This window comes from Sinocyclocheilus rhinocerous, unplaced genomic scaffold (genome assembly GCF_001515625.1).
Source record: "Sinocyclocheilus rhinocerous isolate Xijiao unplaced genomic scaffold, SAMN03320098_v1.1 scaffold1294, whole genome shotgun sequence".
Taxonomy (NCBI): domain Eukaryota; kingdom Metazoa; phylum Chordata; class Actinopteri; order Cypriniformes; family Cyprinidae; genus Sinocyclocheilus; species Sinocyclocheilus rhinocerous.
This window is the reverse complement of record NW_015656157.1, coordinates 848,245-865,831: the sequence shown is the minus strand read 5'-3', so window position 1 is coordinate 865,831 and position 17,587 is coordinate 848,245. Positions and strand designations below refer to the sequence as shown.

General features: G+C 39.0%; 2 protein-coding genes across 2 annotated transcripts in view; one reads left to right on the top strand and one right to left on the bottom strand.

Annotated features, from left to right (window-relative positions):
• LOC107719561 (transducin-like enhancer protein 1) overlaps positions 1-9,326 on the top strand; it is a 27,502-nt gene extending 18,176 nt beyond the window's left edge. The window contains exons 6-20 of the mRNA XM_016527006.1: positions 399-473; positions 1,800-2,013; positions 3,130-3,191; positions 3,457-3,552; positions 3,681-3,725; positions 3,813-3,968; positions 4,283-4,409; positions 5,907-6,112; positions 6,195-6,274; positions 6,401-6,650; positions 6,737-6,984; positions 7,066-7,213; positions 7,902-8,052; positions 8,199-8,275; positions 9,171-9,326. Of these exons, the coding sequence (XP_016382492.1) occupies positions 399-473; positions 1,800-2,013; positions 3,130-3,191; positions 3,457-3,552; positions 3,681-3,725; positions 3,813-3,968; positions 4,283-4,409; positions 5,907-6,112; positions 6,195-6,274; positions 6,401-6,650; positions 6,737-6,984; positions 7,066-7,213; positions 7,902-8,052; positions 8,199-8,275; positions 9,171-9,278 (2,043 nt within the window). The 3' untranslated portion in view covers positions 9,279-9,326. The remainder of the gene's footprint in view (positions 1-398; positions 474-1,799; positions 2,014-3,129; positions 3,192-3,456; positions 3,553-3,680; positions 3,726-3,812; positions 3,969-4,282; positions 4,410-5,906; positions 6,113-6,194; positions 6,275-6,400; positions 6,651-6,736; positions 6,985-7,065; positions 7,214-7,901; positions 8,053-8,198; positions 8,276-9,170) is intronic.
• A 3,217-nt stretch (positions 9,327-12,543) lies between these two features.
• The window catches only part of LOC107719559 (transducin-like enhancer protein 4), a 58,042-nt gene continuing 52,998 nt past the window's right edge, over positions 12,544-17,587 (bottom strand). Inside the window, exons 14-23 of the mRNA XM_016527004.1 lie at positions 16,666-16,824; positions 15,736-15,886; positions 15,485-15,654; positions 15,329-15,405; positions 14,494-14,743; positions 14,156-14,403; positions 13,927-14,074; positions 13,533-13,683; positions 13,314-13,390; positions 12,544-13,035 (exon numbers count right to left, since the gene is read on the bottom strand). Coding sequence (XP_016382490.1) covers positions 12,928-13,035; positions 13,314-13,390; positions 13,533-13,683; positions 13,927-14,074; positions 14,156-14,403; positions 14,494-14,743; positions 15,329-15,405; positions 15,485-15,654; positions 15,736-15,886; positions 16,666-16,824 — 1,539 coding nt within the window. The 3' untranslated portion in view covers positions 12,544-12,927. The remainder of the gene's footprint in view (positions 13,036-13,313; positions 13,391-13,532; positions 13,684-13,926; positions 14,075-14,155; positions 14,404-14,493; positions 14,744-15,328; positions 15,406-15,484; positions 15,655-15,735; positions 15,887-16,665; positions 16,825-17,587) is intronic.

Genomic DNA, 17,587 nt, shown 5'->3' with positions numbered 1-17,587 from the left:
CACACACACACACACACACAATATCACTCTTTCTGTTTCTCACACACATGCAGTCACACTTTTTTTCTCTCTTCCTCTCATATTTCCTCACGTTCTCACATAGTCTCTCATTCGGATGCCTCTGGGAAGCCTATTGTTATTCTTGTAAACCCACTTCCACAAAAACGCTTACGGTTTGCCCAAAGCTTTTCCTGACAGAAGAAAAACAACTTCTCCCTCATGTTTTAAGTCTGTGTATTCATGCAAAATGCAACCCTGCGTGTATGTGTGTGAGCACACACGTTCCAGAAAATGAAAATCACACAGTACACAAAGATGCACTAGGGTGGCCATCTGCCTTGTTTTGTTGCTTGTTGTTTGTTTATCATTGACGGCCATTTTTTGACCTCCATCCACAGCACCAGCAGCAGGTGGTCCAAGCCATGGAGCGCGCCAAACAGGTGACTATGGGGGAGTTGAATGCGTCGATAGGGGTACGTGGACTCCCCCCTCTGCCTCCCACAGTGTGTACTTCCATCTTTTCATCCTTTTTATTTAACATTTTCCTCTTGAGTTCTCTTTGCTATTTTCTTTTTTGGATTAAGTTTGGTTATATGTTTGAAAGCGTGCGAAGTAACACTTTTATAACTAGGCGTCAGATGTGCAAAACTCCATATTTTCAAAATTCATAATTATGAATTTTTTCAAGTTAGACTTGTGTTTAACTGTGTAAGCCATCCAGAAAATGGCAGGATGCTCAAACTAATTAATGCAAAGGATGATGTCGTTGTGAATCGACACCTGCATGTGGTACCAAATCCATATGCTGTTATTTTCCCTTTGGAACACAAAAAGAGACATTTTCGCAGATTCTTCTCACAGCAGTTTTCATACAACAATAAAAACTAAACAAAGTTTAGCATCCCATTGGTGTGAAGCATTTACAATTCTTTATGTATGATTTGCTGTAGTGCTTGGCGGTATGACCAAAAATGTATATCACGGTATTTTTCAAAATTATACCGGTTTCACGGTACATGACGGTATTTTTTTTCATGCATGACCGGGTGTTAACCATATTTTGGTCAATGTGGATATTGTGGATGAGTTCTTCTGTGTCATCATGTTCTATTAGTTCTACAGCTTCAGTTTCGGAACTTTCACGCTTAGTAACACATACAGCTGTTCCCTCACCACAGTGCAACAGTGAAAAGGGACCCCTTTCAAACAGTGTCGCGTTCCGAACGTTGTTTAAGCGACATACGACATCCGTATTGCGGTATTTTAAAAATTCATATCATAACAAAAATAAACACCGGTATTCGGTATGAACCGCCCAGCACTAATTTGCTGTATTTTTATTCATTCTGGTGTTTTGCATTTTGATTTCTCACACGGCAGTCATCAGCTTCAGATCAAATGATTTTAATTTTAATTTTATTTTGGGGTGATCATTAGTCAATGCTGCAGCAATTCTGTTCCCTGAACCCATCCGTTAGAGCAGGTCGACTCCAGTATGACGGGCTTCCTCACTCCCAGGACACTGGGAACGGGTCATGAATGCATTCCCTTTGTAACTCTGGTGCAGATCCAAGTCTTAACTGTGTTGTGTGTTTTTTCTCTCTTGATCTCCCTTTCCTCTCATCTCTCTCTCCTCCTCCTCATGCTCTTTTCATTTCCTCTGGCTGTCTGTTTCTTCACTCCACTTCCATCTCGGCCTCTGTGTCACTCTCTTTTATCTCCCACACTCCCTTCATCTTTTTTTCCTTTCTATCTGACCCCCCATCCCTCCATCATCCTCTTCCTCTCATTCCCTCTAGCAACAGCTGCAGGCGCAGCACCTTTCCCAGCATGCTGCCCATGGGCTGCCCATGGCCCCTCACCCCTCTGGCCTGCCTCACCCGGGACTGGCTCTGGGGGGCGGCTCTGGACTGCTGGCCCTTTCCGGGGCCCTCGGGGCCCAGCTGGCCTCTAAAGATGAGCGAGCCCATTTGGAGGCCGTGGCAGCGGTGGCAGCAGCCGAACACCACAGAGGTATAACAAATAAAATCATACTGACAGATCACTTGACTGGTTTATTAACACCAGGAAGAGAACTAACAAGTGCAGTAAAAATGGTGCTATATTTTAATCGGTGAGATTACAACTAATGCGTAATTGGATCGATCTTTCAGAGCAAGCGCACAATGCAGAGGCCAACTGTTGTCCAATTAACATGTGTATATGCTGGACAAAGCTGAGTGTCAAATACTTTATCTAGCTCTGTTAGTTTGACACTGCAAAAACCAGACTGGTACAGTTTCAGTCGAAAGTGCATGTAAACACATGCATGAATTATAGTTTAACATCTCAATCTTTCTCTCTTTACCTGTGTGTACTAATTAATCTATAAACGTGAAGTGTTCAATTTTAGTACATTACGCTTTAGGGCTGCTAACAATTTTTCTGATAAAACAGCAATTTTAAAATGTGATTTAAAAAAAAAAAACTCTAGGTTTGCTGCGTTAGTAGGATTGTACAATTCGGCCAAAAATGTGATTATTTTTTAATAAATTTAGACAAATGATGAATCTTTATTACTCATCCCACACTGTTTTGTTACAAACACGATTTATAAATCATTTATCTCTTATTCCAGAGATATTTTCAAAAACCTTTCTTAGTGGTCAGATTATAGTTGTGGTCACATTAGCGACATTTCAGTGAAATTTTGTGTGAAACCAGCTTTCTGTTGGTCAGTGTGACAAATCCACCAACTTGAACTTGGTGTGGGTTACTTTTTTTGCTATTACGCGAAGATTCCTATTTAAATGACTAGATTTCGCCCATGAAAATTTGCCAAACAACAAGTGTCACCTCCCCCTAACAATTTGGACTTGGCGAATGATAAATCGGGTAAAAAAAAAAAAAAAAGTAGACAAACATTGAAGAAGGGATCTGAGTTATAGATTAAAATATCATAGACCCGACTTGAGTAATCACCGTCATTGAAATCTGTCAGCTCATATATAATCAATGAAACATGAAAGAGTGGGATTTGAAGGAATATGCTTTTGTTATTATTAGTGGGGGGGCTAATTGTTTTGCCAGGTGTAGGTTGAGTTTTGTCTAACCGTCATAGTCACATTGTTTGTTTTTTGGTTTGTTTTGACTGGCCACGGGGACGTTTACCTGCCCTTCCCATGATCCCCATAGACCGTGAACCTGGACCAGTGAGTATCAGTAGTATCTGTCTGTTTTCTCTCTCCCTCTCTCTCTGTCTCTTTCTAGTTGAGTTCCTCTCAGTGCAGACTGCCATGCATTAGGCGTCTCTATTGCCTGTGGGTCCAGCAGTTATGGAGCTGATTTGATTTATCCCTCGTCTCCTACATCATTATCTCTTTCTTCTCGCTCACACACACACTTAAACGCACATCCTCTGTCTCTCACTCCGCCGTTCTCCCTTTCCACTCTCATTTTCTCATCTTCCTCTTCCAGAGTTCACTCTCTAACGGAGACAAAGGCAGGCCTTCAGACTACCTCAGCAACGGAAAAAAGAGAAAAGCAGATGAGAAGGAATTTATGACCGACTACGTAAGTGTTCTTTCGTTGTTAAATCTGCATCGTCCTTTTATGAATCATCCACATGATCTTTATTTGATTTAAGCACATGTAGGGAATAAATAAAGAGGCGCTTAACTCTGAAGCGTGTTCTCTTTCAGGGCAGCGACGCGGAGAAGAGCGATGACAATTTGGTCGTTGACGAGGTCTGTTTGTGTTAAAGAATGAACTTAAAAATAAGGCTGACCATGTTTTCCCCTGATTAATCCGTTATGTGCATTGCGTTCCCTCAGGACCCTTCTTCTCCAAGGAGTGTGCAGTCGTACTCCTCCAGAGAGAACGGATTAGATAAACTCCCTTCTTCCCGTAAGGAGCCCCAGGCCAGTCCGACCTCGCTGGCTTCCTCCAGCAGTGCTGCTTCCCCTTCACGCAGCAAGGAGCCTCCTCCAGTACGTACTTAAAAACACACGCAATCATGTTCGTTTGATGTTAAACAAATGCATTTCTCATGTAGCAAGCAAGTTCCTTTTCCTCCCCCGAACTAAATTCTCGCAAAGCCCTTCACTGCGACGCCTTTTTTTTTTTTTCCCACCCGCACAAAAAGATGCACTTTCTTTGGCAGCAAAACATACCTCACCTTGCTAAACACGCGAAGACTTGACAGTTTCCGCTTGAGTTTGGCTACCGCTGCATCTTTCGACTCATCAACTGTATATCTTGCTTGAATAATTAATGTGTGTAAATGTGTTCCCTAACCTTCCAGAGAGAGAAGTCCAGCACTCCAGGGATGAAGCCTGGCACGCCTATGTCCCAGGAGTCGTCCACCCCAGGCCCCAGCATTCCTCCGCAGTTTCGCCCTGTTCCTGGGAAGCCAGGCATTGACCCTCTTGGTAAGATCCTGTTATCCTGATAGTCCAAGTCTTTAGTGACTGAAATTGTAGTGTTTCATTGAACCAGGTTTGAATGTCCTTGTGGGTTGATGGCTAGTCAGCCAGCAGAGGGCAGTAGTGGTCTTCCTGTTTCTGAAAGGAAGTCTTGTTTTAATTGTATCATCTTGCTGAAAATGTGTCCTTGGAGGCTGTGTAATTGCTGTAGCATTCTCGAGAATGATATTAATGGGACAATGATGTGACGCACTTTTTTGTATTTCCAAGAAAAAAATATCGTCTTATATTCGGGACAATACGGTAGTTTGTCATGATCTTTTAATAAAAAAAAAAAACATCAACTTTAGTTGGGAATAATCTCATTATTTCTCAAAAAAATAAATAAAAGTTTGGCATAATCTTATTTCTCAAAAAAAATGGCGTAATCTTTTTACTATTAAAGACATTTAGTACTTAGCAATATTCTTTTATTATTATTTCTTTAAAAACAAGCAAAAAAAAGTATAAAATGTAAATATTTGACAAAGTTTTGCATGCCAAATCAAAGTCATGTGGTAAATGATAGAAATGTTCATGATATTTATAAAAATTATTTTAATTTTTTTTTTTGGCATAATCTTATTTCTCAAAAAAAATGGCGTAATCTTTTTACTATTAAAGACATTTAGTACTTAGCAATATTCTTTTATTATTATTTCTTTAAAAACAAGCAAAAAAAAGTATAAAATGTAAATATTTGACAAAGTTTTGCATGCCAAATCAAAGTCATGTGGTAAATGATAGAAATGTTCATGATATTTATAAAAATTATTTTAATTTTTTTAAATTTTATTAATTTTTATTAAAATTATTTTAGAAAAATATTTTAAAACTAACATAACTTTCATAATATGGCATTAGTATAATGTTTGTTTGTTTTTTTTGTCCCATTTTTGTCAATAAATTATTGCTTATTTATAATATGCTTCAGCATTGAGAATGAAACCTTGCCTGTATGTTCTGCCTTTCTATTTCTTAACTTCTATTTCTGTCTTAAACTCTGTCTTAACCTCTATTTCTGGATTTCTTAGCATTAGGCCTGAGGAACCCATTGGCGATGCAGGGCGCATACCCCCCTGGTGCATTTGGCCTTCCTCCCCCAGGAGTTAACGGCGAGTTGGCTGGAGCCGCTAGCATTCTCGAGAATGATATTAATGGGACAATGATGTGACGCACTTTTTTTTTTGTCAGGATCTTTTAATTTATTCTAATATTAAAAATGCAATTCATACATACTTGAATGCAATGACATACAATGACTTGAATTTTAATTTCTGAATTAAAATTAGTTTTAATATTTTTGAGGGCATAAGTCAAAAATGTAAGTGTGGTCCGTCCAACTGCCTTAATTACATAAAGAAGAAAAAAACCCTCAATAAAAGGATGAAATTCTGGATAACCTTAAGTACCATATTGGCCCGAATATAAGACGACCTTAACCTCTATTTCTGGATTTCTTAGCATTAGGCCTGAGGAACCCATTGGCGATGCAGGGCGCATACCCCCCTGGTGCATTTGGCCTTCCTCCCCCAGGAGTTAACGGCGAGTTGGCTGGAGCCGCAGGATACGGTGCCGGTCTCCATCTCGTCTCCCCTCAGATGAACGGCTCAGCTGCTGCCGCTGTCGCCGCTGCTGCAGCCGCCGCTGGATACGGACGCTCACCTGTGGTGAGAGAAGAAACACAGAGACTGTTACATTTACCCTGTGCCTTTATGATTTAATCACATTTTTGCTTTTTTGCTTTCCAAGGTGGCCTATGAATCTCCTCACCCCCATATGAGGGTACCAGGGCTACCTGCTAGCCTGCAGTCGGCAGCTTCTGGAAAACCGTGAGTTTCCAATGCCAATTCCCAATGGTTTGACTCTTGTTGTCAAATTGACTCCATTCTGAAAGCTCCAACTCAAACGTCCTTAGTAGAATCTATCTTAAACAAAATGTTCTTTCCCGCCCCTAGAGCTTACTCGTTCCATGTGAGCGCAGATGGTCAAATGCAGCCGGTGCCCTTCCCTCCTGATGCCCTCCTCGGCCCTGGCATCCCTCGTCATGCCCGTCAGATCCACACCCTCAGTCATGGAGAGGTGGTGTGCGCGGTCACCATCAGCACTTCCACGCGTCACGTCTACACTGGCGGGAAAGGCTGCGTCAAAGTGTGGGACATCAGCCAACCGGGCAGCAAGAGCCCGATGGCCCAACTGGACTGTTTGGTGAGATCTGCGTCATGTTAAACTCTACTAGTAGTTGGTACTCGCCATCCTGGTTGGACTAAATCAATGTCCTTTTATCCAATCAGAATCGAGACAATTACATTCGCTCATGCAAGCTCCTTCCAGATGGAAGGACTTTGATAGTTGGGGGTGAGGCCAGCACGCTGTCCATCTGGGATTTGGCCACGCCCACTCCACGAATCAAGGCCGAATTGACGTCCTCGGCTCCGGCCTGCTATGCTCTGGCCATCAGTCCAGACAACAAGGTCTGCTTCTCCTGCTGCAGTGATGGAAACATCGTGGTCTGGGACCTGCACAACCAGACGCTCGTCAGGTATTTTCAGACTCCTGCTGGTGAGATAGACCATGTTCTTCATCCTGATGTCATGTGATGTCCTTGTGTCGCCCTCTATAGGCAGTTCCAAGGTCACACAGATGGAGCCAGCTGTATCGATATTTCCAATGACGGGACCAAACTGTGGACGGGGGGTCTGGACAATACAGTGCGCTGCTGGGACCTGAGAGAGGGCCGACAGCTGCAGCAACATGACTTCACCTCACAGGTACACAGGAATTGTAGTTGTATATTTCAGAAGGAACACAGGAAAAGTAGTTGTATATTTCCCAAAGGTACTGAACACTGAAGATACCTTTGAACTTGAATAAATTGGAAAATACATCTTATTCCTCTTAATGTTTTGGCCTAGTGTCCACATTGAGATGGAAGCTTAGCTTTTTGAAGACGCTCTACTAAGGATAAATTTGAAAAAGCTGTTTTCATGTTTTAGTGTGAACTGTGAAATGGAGGTATTTGAAAATGCTTATGCATGTTTTGTCATCCGATGCATTGTTGTGCTTCTGTTCACTTTCATAGTGTTGCTAAAGATAAATGTTACTTTGTACTACATAGAACAAACTATGTAGTGTTTGTTCATTTTGTAATATGATTTTAATCCGGACATACTATATCCGTCATGTTGTCATGTGACCCATGTTATCATTGTCATGTGACCTACCAGCATCAGGTGATTTAAGCATTTTCAGACATTTCAGTATGAATGAGTAACTTTTGGAAAATGCTTGAAAACGCTAGTGTTGACGGAGAACATATTGAAACCGTTATATGGATTGGTGTGAACATAGCCTCAATGCTTGAAGACAGGATCAGGAGGTTCAGCGGGTGTTCAGATATCGGAATGAGAACAAATTGTGTTCGTTTTTAGCATGAAATGTGTTTATTTGTGCGTGCAGATCTTTTCTCTGGGTTATTGTCCTACGGGCGAGTGGCTTGCAGTGGGGATGGAGAGCAGTAATGTGGAAGTGCTGCACGTCTCCAAACCAGACAAATACCAGCTGCACCTTCACGAAAGCTGTGTTCTCTCGCTCAAGTTCGCCTACTGCGGTACGTTTATTTTTTTCTTCTTAAAAAGTACCTTGTTTTTACTTAGAAATGTAAAAAAAAATTATCATTTACGGTTGAGCATTATAGAAAAACATGGCTGTTTAATTGAAGGACTGTACCTAAAATATTACTTTTAACTTTTGCAGGAAAATGGTTTGTAAGCACAGGCAAAGATAATCTACTGAATGCATGGCGAACTCCATATGGATCAAGCATATTCCAGGTAATGTTTGGATAATAGTGACTGTTGACTATAAATACTACAGTGCTGAGGTTGTAATTAACTAAAATTAGTGACACTACTAACCTAAATACATTAAGTAAGCTTTAAATGCTGCAGCTTTTCTAGTAACAAGCTACTTTTTCCAAAAACTACTGGTATAGTACTGGTACTAGATTCATTTGATTCTCTGTGCATCTTTTAAAATTGTTATATTTAGTTATATGCTGTGTTTACTATTTTTGGTTACACTTTATTTCGATAGTCCACTTTAGACATTCTATTAACTATAAGTAACTCTGTAACTACATGTCAACTAATTATCATTAATTTGCAACTACATGTCTACTAACTCTCAGAGTAGACTGTTAGGGTAGGTTTAGGGTTAGTAGAATACATTGACAAAGAAAGTGTTAGAAGATATTAAGCAGACAGTCTACTAATACTCTACTAACTGCTAGTTGACATGTAGTTGCAAAGTTACTTACTGTTAATAGAATGTCTAAAGTGGACTATCGAAATAAAGTGTTACCCTATTTTTTACTTAATTGAAATCTATTCAAGTTAGCTTGTAGTTTAGCCAACTGCTTTTGAAAGCGTAGCTTAAACTGCTTTAAATTTTAGCTTTCCAAACAACAGGCTACACAGATCAGCTTCCCCAGCACTGTGTAATAGTATCAAATGGCTTAGTTTTAGCATAATTTAACTGATAATTAAATTGCCATTTTTGTCACTATGACATTTTATTATGACATTGTCACAGTGTGTCAAAAATAAATGTTCATTGTTGAATACACTTTCTATTTGTTCTATTTATCAGGATACATAAGACAAACGCAGATCAGCAGTGCTGTCTAACACCAGAAAGTACTAACTAAATACTTGTTTTTGTCTCTAGTCTAAGGAATCGTCGTCCGTCCTCAGCTGTGACATTTCTCCTGACGACCAATTCATTGTCACTGGCTCAGGAGATAAGAAGGCTACTGTGTATGAAGTAATTTACTAAACTGAATGTGTTCAAAACATTGTTAATAAAATGAGAAACTGAAACTGATTGGATGGAGAACAGATTCATCATTATTTTGCCTTTGGACTTGGGAGACAAAAGGTGTGGCATGGATGTGAATATTGACAGCAGTACGGCTGTTCTTTACGACTCCAGGATCAGATGGTGGATCTTCAGGTCTGACCTTGTTGTTTTTTTTAATGCTGTGAGGAAAGCTGGTAGTCTAGCTTCAAAAACATGGGATTTCTCCAAAGACCTCTTTTCTTCTGTCTTTCCTTCTTTACTTTTTTTTTAAACAAGATGAAACCTCTGTAGTGAATATAATAGTAAAAGAAATCTTATTTTTTTAGCCTTCGGAATTTTCATGGAAATGGACGATTATGGAGCCACAGTGTATGAATGAATTATGACGAGACCTAAAGGACTGGCCTAAGACTTCATCGATCGTTTCCTTAAAAGCTGACCTGATCTTGGCTCTGTGTTATAATTGTATGGATGATGTATAAGATAATGGACTATGATGTAGGACAACAAGGCTCTGGATTTTAGTGTTTCATTGACTTCAGGGAAATGGCTATAAAGACACTCAGTTAACGTCATATCACGTGAATACTGTATGTTGGAGCATGTTGAAAATTTTGACTTTGGTTGCAAACTTGGTATGTATGAACTGTAAAATAAAGCTCTTTAAAAGCCAAAAGATGCATACTGTTGGGTACTTGCATTAATTTATAGTTTAAAATCTTATTTGATGAAATGTAAAAAATTCTGTTCATTTAAAAAAAAATTTACCCTGCATTTAGTAAATACACAAATTTGAATACAGTTTAAATATTAAATTACTTACCTCATTTATTTACCCATTTTGAAGGCTAATTAAAAAATGCGAAGTTTAAGAAATATGCAGACCCAAAAACTCATGCTTATGCAAATTTTTATATACAATTTTTAAAATAAGAAATTTAAATGTGTACAAATATGTGATTGTATTAAATTCATTAATTGTAACGTTCATGTTGCTGATGAGATGGCTATTTAAAAATGCATAAAACAAACTACAATATAAAGTACTAATTACAATTATTAAATACAAGTTACATTTAATACAATTATTACAATCTGTTCCAATCTGTACATTTTTACATTAGCATGAGTTTGTCTGTATAATTATTATTTTTTAATCTTTTATATTGAAACACTTCTCAAGAACTCTACAACTTCAAAAGATGACCACAAGTTTAATTTGTCAATTTATACATGTCTTTTACATCAAATGGGAAGTGCTACAGGGATATCACAGCGATGCCTTTGAAAAGGTTCCTTGGCTTTCGAGAGAGACAACAAAATTGTGTCGGTGAACATTGTTCTCAGTATACAAACATAATGCATTATATAAGGGTAGATAGATACAGATATTCAGATAGCATGATGTCAAAGAGATCGTGCAGCAAAGACGGTCTGTCTTGAAACGGACAAATGCCACTGTTTGCAGGCAGCCATATTTTCAGCTATTTGAAAAACAAAAAAGAAACACACCACACTTTCTGCATAATAAACAGACTGATCAAAACACTGTAGTAACACTGCTTACTATTGCCATAAAAAAGAGAAAGAACCTAATAATATAATTCCTTCTGTTCACAAGCAAAAAATGGTTTGACTCATCCAACCATTTTCTGAGTGCTGAGAAAAGCTTTATAGATCAAAAGAAAAATGAACAAAACTTTAATTTAAAAAATCTGTTCCCAGCAGGATGTTTGGTGCATGTGATAGATGAATCTTGTAGTGCCTCTCCTTGGACATTCCTGGTCAGGTTGGCAACCACCGCTCTTCTTACTGATGGAGTACATCAGGGCTCTGTGTTAGGACCGCTCAGATTTTCAAGCATTTCTCATTTACTTTGTGAAGAATTCAGGTATAACAATTCATAAAAAAATGCATTTAAATTAATTGCATGACATCCCTATTATTTGCTGATACTGATATAGCAATAATTGCAATCCTCAAATTAAAATAATTTTCATATTCATATAGACACAATTGCATTCTGTTCCATGCTGTGTTGTTTACATTATTTCTTGGAACCTATTTTTGTAATTAATTGTTCTGCATTAAACATCACATTACTTTATACAATTGAACAATTCTTACAATTTTTGATGTCTTACCATATACCAGTTTTGAATATTTAGGTATTTGCATCATCTTACTGAAGTAGAAAAATCATGAAAAGATTTCCCCATGCAAAGCTAAAAGATAATTAATGACATGAAAATGAGCATTAAACCACAAATGAGCGCAACATCATACCATACGGTAATCCACAGGAATTAAAACGAGTAACGGTCGTGGTTGTGAATATTTGCCACACGAATCCTACATGATTTACCCTTGCTCCTCATTAGACACCGACTTGTGGAAGGAGGAAATTAAATGCAGGTTGGAGAATTCAACTGGGATTTGCCACATGTCTAATTGGGTTGGATAGGCGAGTGAAGAATTGTTTGTACACCCATATCGTGTTCATCCAGAGATGCTCCAGCGTGAGCCAGGAGCCTCAAAACTGTCTTTTCTCATTGGAGGGAAGATGTTGTGCTCTCTTTATGGAGGGAGTTTGCGACTAATGAAATGATTGTCTGGTTTTGGTGTTTCTGTAAGTAGAAGCTCCCTGAATACCTGCTGTCTGTAGGGCTTCCTCTTTTAGCATTTAGACTGTTCTAATGATCTCCTCCCCACTTACTCGCTATGTTCATAATGGAATACTAGCATACTGCATATTTCACAGAATATACTGTGTACTACATACTATTTAAAAAATATCTAAAAGCATAAGATCAAAAGAATGTTAAGATATATAGTAATATGCTACATTGTTGCACATTTAATTTAGTGAGAGCTGTCCACTTTGTTAATTTACATTTTTAGTCCAATGTTGTTGTCCAGTAATGTCACAAAAATATGTTGCTAACAATTCTTCCATTATTGTAAAATTCAAGTATTGTAAAATGAAGTTACAGCTGTAGCAACAAATTTTTTCTTAAAGTATCCCACATAGTATTTTATACAGGACATTTTGGCAAAAATTTGCATGCAGTGCTAGGTAGATTACTTACAAATTGTTGTTTGTTACTGATTACAGTTTACAATGAAAATAGTAGTTAATAACATAATCTAGGTTACTTATTTTAGTAATGTATTCTGACTACTGTTTAAGAAATTTTAAAAGAGGAAAAATCGCTAAATTATGTATAATTTGCTGCCATTGTGTAAATATTATGTAATCATGTAATCCTTAAAAAAGTAACTGTAATCTGATTATGAGCATTTTAAAATGTAATATAATCTAATTATGAGTACTTACTTTTTGGAATCTGCTTACGTAATCCAGATTACATGTAATCCGTTACTACCCAGCGTCATCTGGGTATTTTATGTATAAAGAAAATGTTCATACTGTGCTCAGTATACATTCTGTATAAAAGTATGAATAGTATGGTAGTATGCAATTCTGAACAAAGCCTCTTTCTATCTCTCAAATGGTTGTGACCAGATAAGGACCGCAAATAGAAGAGCTATGGTTGCCCGCCATGCCATCCATGATTGTTTCATGCTTGGCGCTCTTTGTTCATCCATCCGTCCATCTTTGTGTTCAGTACACCACCTCATACACTGTGGCTTTCTTATCCCCAGAACCAGTTACAATATACTTGTCATCTGGGGACACATCACAGCTCAGTACAGACGAGGATTCCTTTGACTGGAGAGAGTGAGAGACAAAATGAGACATATTCGCAAATAATGATGAGATCCAGCTAAATCTCACTGTCACAAAAGGTGCATGCAATGATTTTCGAATCTGAAACAACAACTTTCTCATTTTAAAAATAAGCTTTGTTCTTTCTCCATCGCTATTACCTGTCTGCGTACAGCTGCTCTATTATTCTGATATGTTAATAGTGTAGCAGCATTTAAAGGTTTAGGAGATCAAAAGACATATCTAAGGAAGAAAGAAAGTCACATGGGTTTGGAACAAACCTGGAAAATACTGGCTCCATATGGCGTCCTCCATGCATTGAGCAGATTGTCCTTTCCCGTGCTTACAAACCACTTCCCTGAAATACAAAGAAGATTCAATCACATCTTGTGCCATCTAATAGCATTTATTTTAAATAACCATAAATAATGAAGGCCCATAGGAATACATGGGCAGCACGGAGCAGTTTCAAAGAGTGGCACTATACAAATGACTTGTACCGCAGTAGGCGAACTTGAGCGAGAGAACGCAGCTTTCGTGAAGGTGCAGCTGGTATTTGTCTGGTTTGGAGACGTGCAGCACTTCCACATTACTGCTCTCCATCCCCACTGCTAGCCACTCGCCCGTAGGACAATAACCCAGAGAAAAGATCTGCACGCACATAAAAAAACTTCTATAAAAGGTCCAACACATAAAAATATGCCTGCAGACAGAAAAATGGACACCAAGTACCTTTAGTACATAAAAGTTCGAAAATTTGGAATATAAAGGCACGATGACTGAATTTACGTTGCCAATAAATGTTTCCATTTTATTATTAATGACTCCACAGTGGTGTTTTGAGCAAGATGTTTTAGTTCTTTAGTCTCCTGTGTTCCTTCTGAGCTGCAGTACCTGTGAGGTGAAGTCATGTTGCTGCAGCTGTCGGCCCTCTCTCAGGTCCCAGCAGCGCACTGTATTGTCCAGACCCCCCGTCCACAGTTTGGTCCCGTCATTGGAAATATCGATACAGCTGGCTCCATCTGTGTGACCTTGGAACTGCCTATAGAGGGCGACACAAGGACATCACATGACATCAGGATGAAGAACATGGTCTATCTCACCAGCAGGAGTCTGAAAATACCTGACGAGCGTCTGGTTGTGCAGGTCCCAGACCACGATGTTTCCATCACTGCAGCAGGAGAAGCAGACCTTGTTGTCTGGACTGATGGCCAGAGCATAGCAGGCCGGAGCCGAGGACGTCAATTCGGCCTTGATTCGTGGAGTGGGCGTGGCCAAATCCCAGATGGACAGCGTGCTGGCCTCACCCCCAACTATCAAAGTCCGTCCATCTGGGAGAATCTTACATGAACGGATGTAGTTGTCTCGATTCTGATTGAATAAAAGGGTAGACACTGATTTAGTCCAACCAGGATGGCGAGTACCAACTACTAGTAGAGTTTAACATGACGCAGATCTCACCAAACAGTCCAGTTGGGCCATCGGGCTCTTGCTGCCCGGTTGGCTGATGTCCCACACTTTGACGCAGCCTTTCCCGCCAGTGTAGACGTGACGCGTGGAAGTGCTGATGGTGACCGCGCACACCACCTCTCCATGACTGAGGGTGTGGATCTGACGGGCATGACGAGGGATGCCAGGGCCGAGGAGGGCATCAGGAGGGAAGGGCACCGGCTGCATTTGACCATCTGCGCTCACATGGAACGAGTAAGCTCTGGGGGTGGGAATAAGGTGGACGTTAAAGTGATAGATAGTGAATGCAAAAATGGAACACAAAAGACGGTTTGAAGAATTTTTTATCAGTACAATGAAAGTAAATGGACCTCACTGACTTTTATTGTATTGACAAACCTTTTTAGTGTTTAATTCTAAGGGTCAGATAGAGGGTGGAAAATGGTCATGAAAAACTAAATTACGACTGATTTTGGTGCAATAAACCATGACTAAGATTATAAGTGGACTTGAGGGACAAAAGTTAAATGGTAAAAGGACTTGTTTAAAATAAGAATAGGAGCTGATTCAAACCTTAAGCACTCCAGCAGTTTGACAACATAATTATGAAAAGTTAGCTTGTTTGTGAATGCGTCAGTGGGTGCAGCAATAATTTGCCATCTTAAGGATGTTTGCCTGAATTCAAGTGGTTTTCTCGCCTTAGCTGTCAGCGGGGGACTTGAGAGGGAATTGTATTACAAGTGCGGCAGACAAAAGCACTAATTTGGACCAACAGTCTATACGCTGGCCATCGCTGTACAGCTCCATCCAAAAACCAAGGGAGGTAAAAGAAAGAGGAGAAACTCACGGCTTGCCACCAGTGGAGCCAGGCAGAGAGGAGGACAGCCCTGATGGCCTAAGATGTGAACGAGATTCATATGCTACCTGTGGAGGGGAGTATTCAAGCATCAAAATGCTTTGCGTACACTTCTGTTAATTGTAAGAGATTCAGAAACATAGTTACCATAGGGCTGCGTGTGTAGGCACTGGCTGCAGCACTGATTTGGGGCGAGAGGGTGAGTGAGCCTCCGAACCCACCCGGGCTGGCCAGCTCTCCGTTAAGCCCAGCGTGGGACACCACCCCGAAGTGAGCCGGGTAAGAACCGGGCGTCATGGTCAAGGGACTCCGCAGAGCTACAGGACACACAACAAAACAATTATTTTCATTGAACTGTAGCATGTGTTCGCTGTAAACGCAAACAGACAACATTTTACCCAGAGGGTCCGCCGAGGAGGCAGGTTTGTTGACCAGGCGTAAACAGGAAGTGCTGGGCCCGGGTGGGCCAGGTGGACCAGGGGTGAGAGTGTCATGGTGAGAGGGAGAAGAACTGCCTGATTTAGAGGAGGGTGACTGAGATTTTTCTGTCTGCCAACAGAACCAAAAGACAGATGCTATTATTTGTTATAATGTTGAATGATATATAGCAAAAAAAAAAAAAAAAAAGATTTTGCTATTACTATTATTATTGTAAAAATAGATTAAATAATAACAAATAATAAAATTATTATAAAAAACTTTACAAACATTTTTTAATAAAAATGAATGAATTAAAAATGTATTCATTTTATTATAAATTTAATTTATATTATTAATAATAATATGAATAATGAATAATAATATTAATAATAATAAACATTTAAAATTTAATTTATATAAAATAAGTTTAACAATAACTACAAACCAGCATTTTGATCTGGCTAGCACATATAACTTAATTTAATCAAATAAAATCCTACAAAAATATCAGAATTGTGATGATTTGTTTAATCGATATTCAATGTATTATATTAAAAATAGGTATTAATAAAAGTTTATCAGTAACTACAAACCAACACTGCGTCCCAAACTAGACCATACTTTGGCTAAATCTGCAAATCTACTTTAAAATAATTTTACCTTTTTTTAAAAATTTTTTTTTGATATTTATAAAATAACAAAAAACACACAAATCAAATTATTTTAGTAACACCATTACAAAATAACTGTGAAACTCTGCTTATTTAAAATAAGCAGAAAGTAAACCAGTTCATATAATATTTAGTATGACCGTCTGATAGAGACAGTCAACCATTTAATATTAAACAAGTTAAGCAATATGCTTGGTAATATGCAATTCTGGCATATTAGGTGTCTGAGAAAAGTACGTGTGCCGTGTCCTTGTTTTTGCCAGGGGGTGGACTGTGTGGTGGGGAGGACGGAGGGGGGCTGGGGGATCCTGGGAGCTCTTTCCTCAGGGTCGGGGCTCGATCCAAACCATTCCCATGTGGAGACAGAGGGGCACTGCCTACAGGAGAGGATGGCTCCTGGAAACACAGAGTCAAAGAGTTAAGGAGAATCAAGAACATGAGTGCATTTTGATTTCATTCAGATATGTGAATTTTCTTTTTACATTTTAGATGGTGTGGTATGAGTTAATAGGGTTTGTTTGAAATAACAGTTATCTTTGTTAACCTGCAACAGAGCAAGGTCTGATCCATTCATATTTTTCATTATGCCATCTGTGTTAACTCAGTAGTAAATGACAAAACAGTTGACAAAACAGAAGACAGTTCTAGTTTAATCCTTGATGTGGGATATTGCAGGAATTCAGATCATTGAAGTGTTAATTATGCAGCGGGGTCACTTAATGCTAATAAAAGCATCGCGCAGTCCTCGCTGACTCCAGACGCTCTGCAGCAGAAAACAATCCTGAGTTGCCTGTGATATTATCAGCAATTACTGAATGAATGCAGTTTAATAAATATGAGTGATGTTCAATATTTGTCCAGTAATTGAGAAACAGAGCTGTAATGTTTCACCTTGAAATGGATGATAATTACACAGAAATAATAATAATAATGAATTCATTTTTGCAGGATGAAATGCATTTGTTGGTGCTGTTCTACAATCAAAAAGAAAATTGTCATTAAGATTAAAGTCAGTGCGAGACTTGCCAGCGCAATGCTAGGCTGTTTTGGGTGTTTGCTGTGGTCCAGCCCAAAGTCTTTATTATATTCTGGTCTCCAGTTATGGCTTGGGTTAATATTCACCAGCAAAGAAAGTTATTGCATTTTCATTAATGTTTAT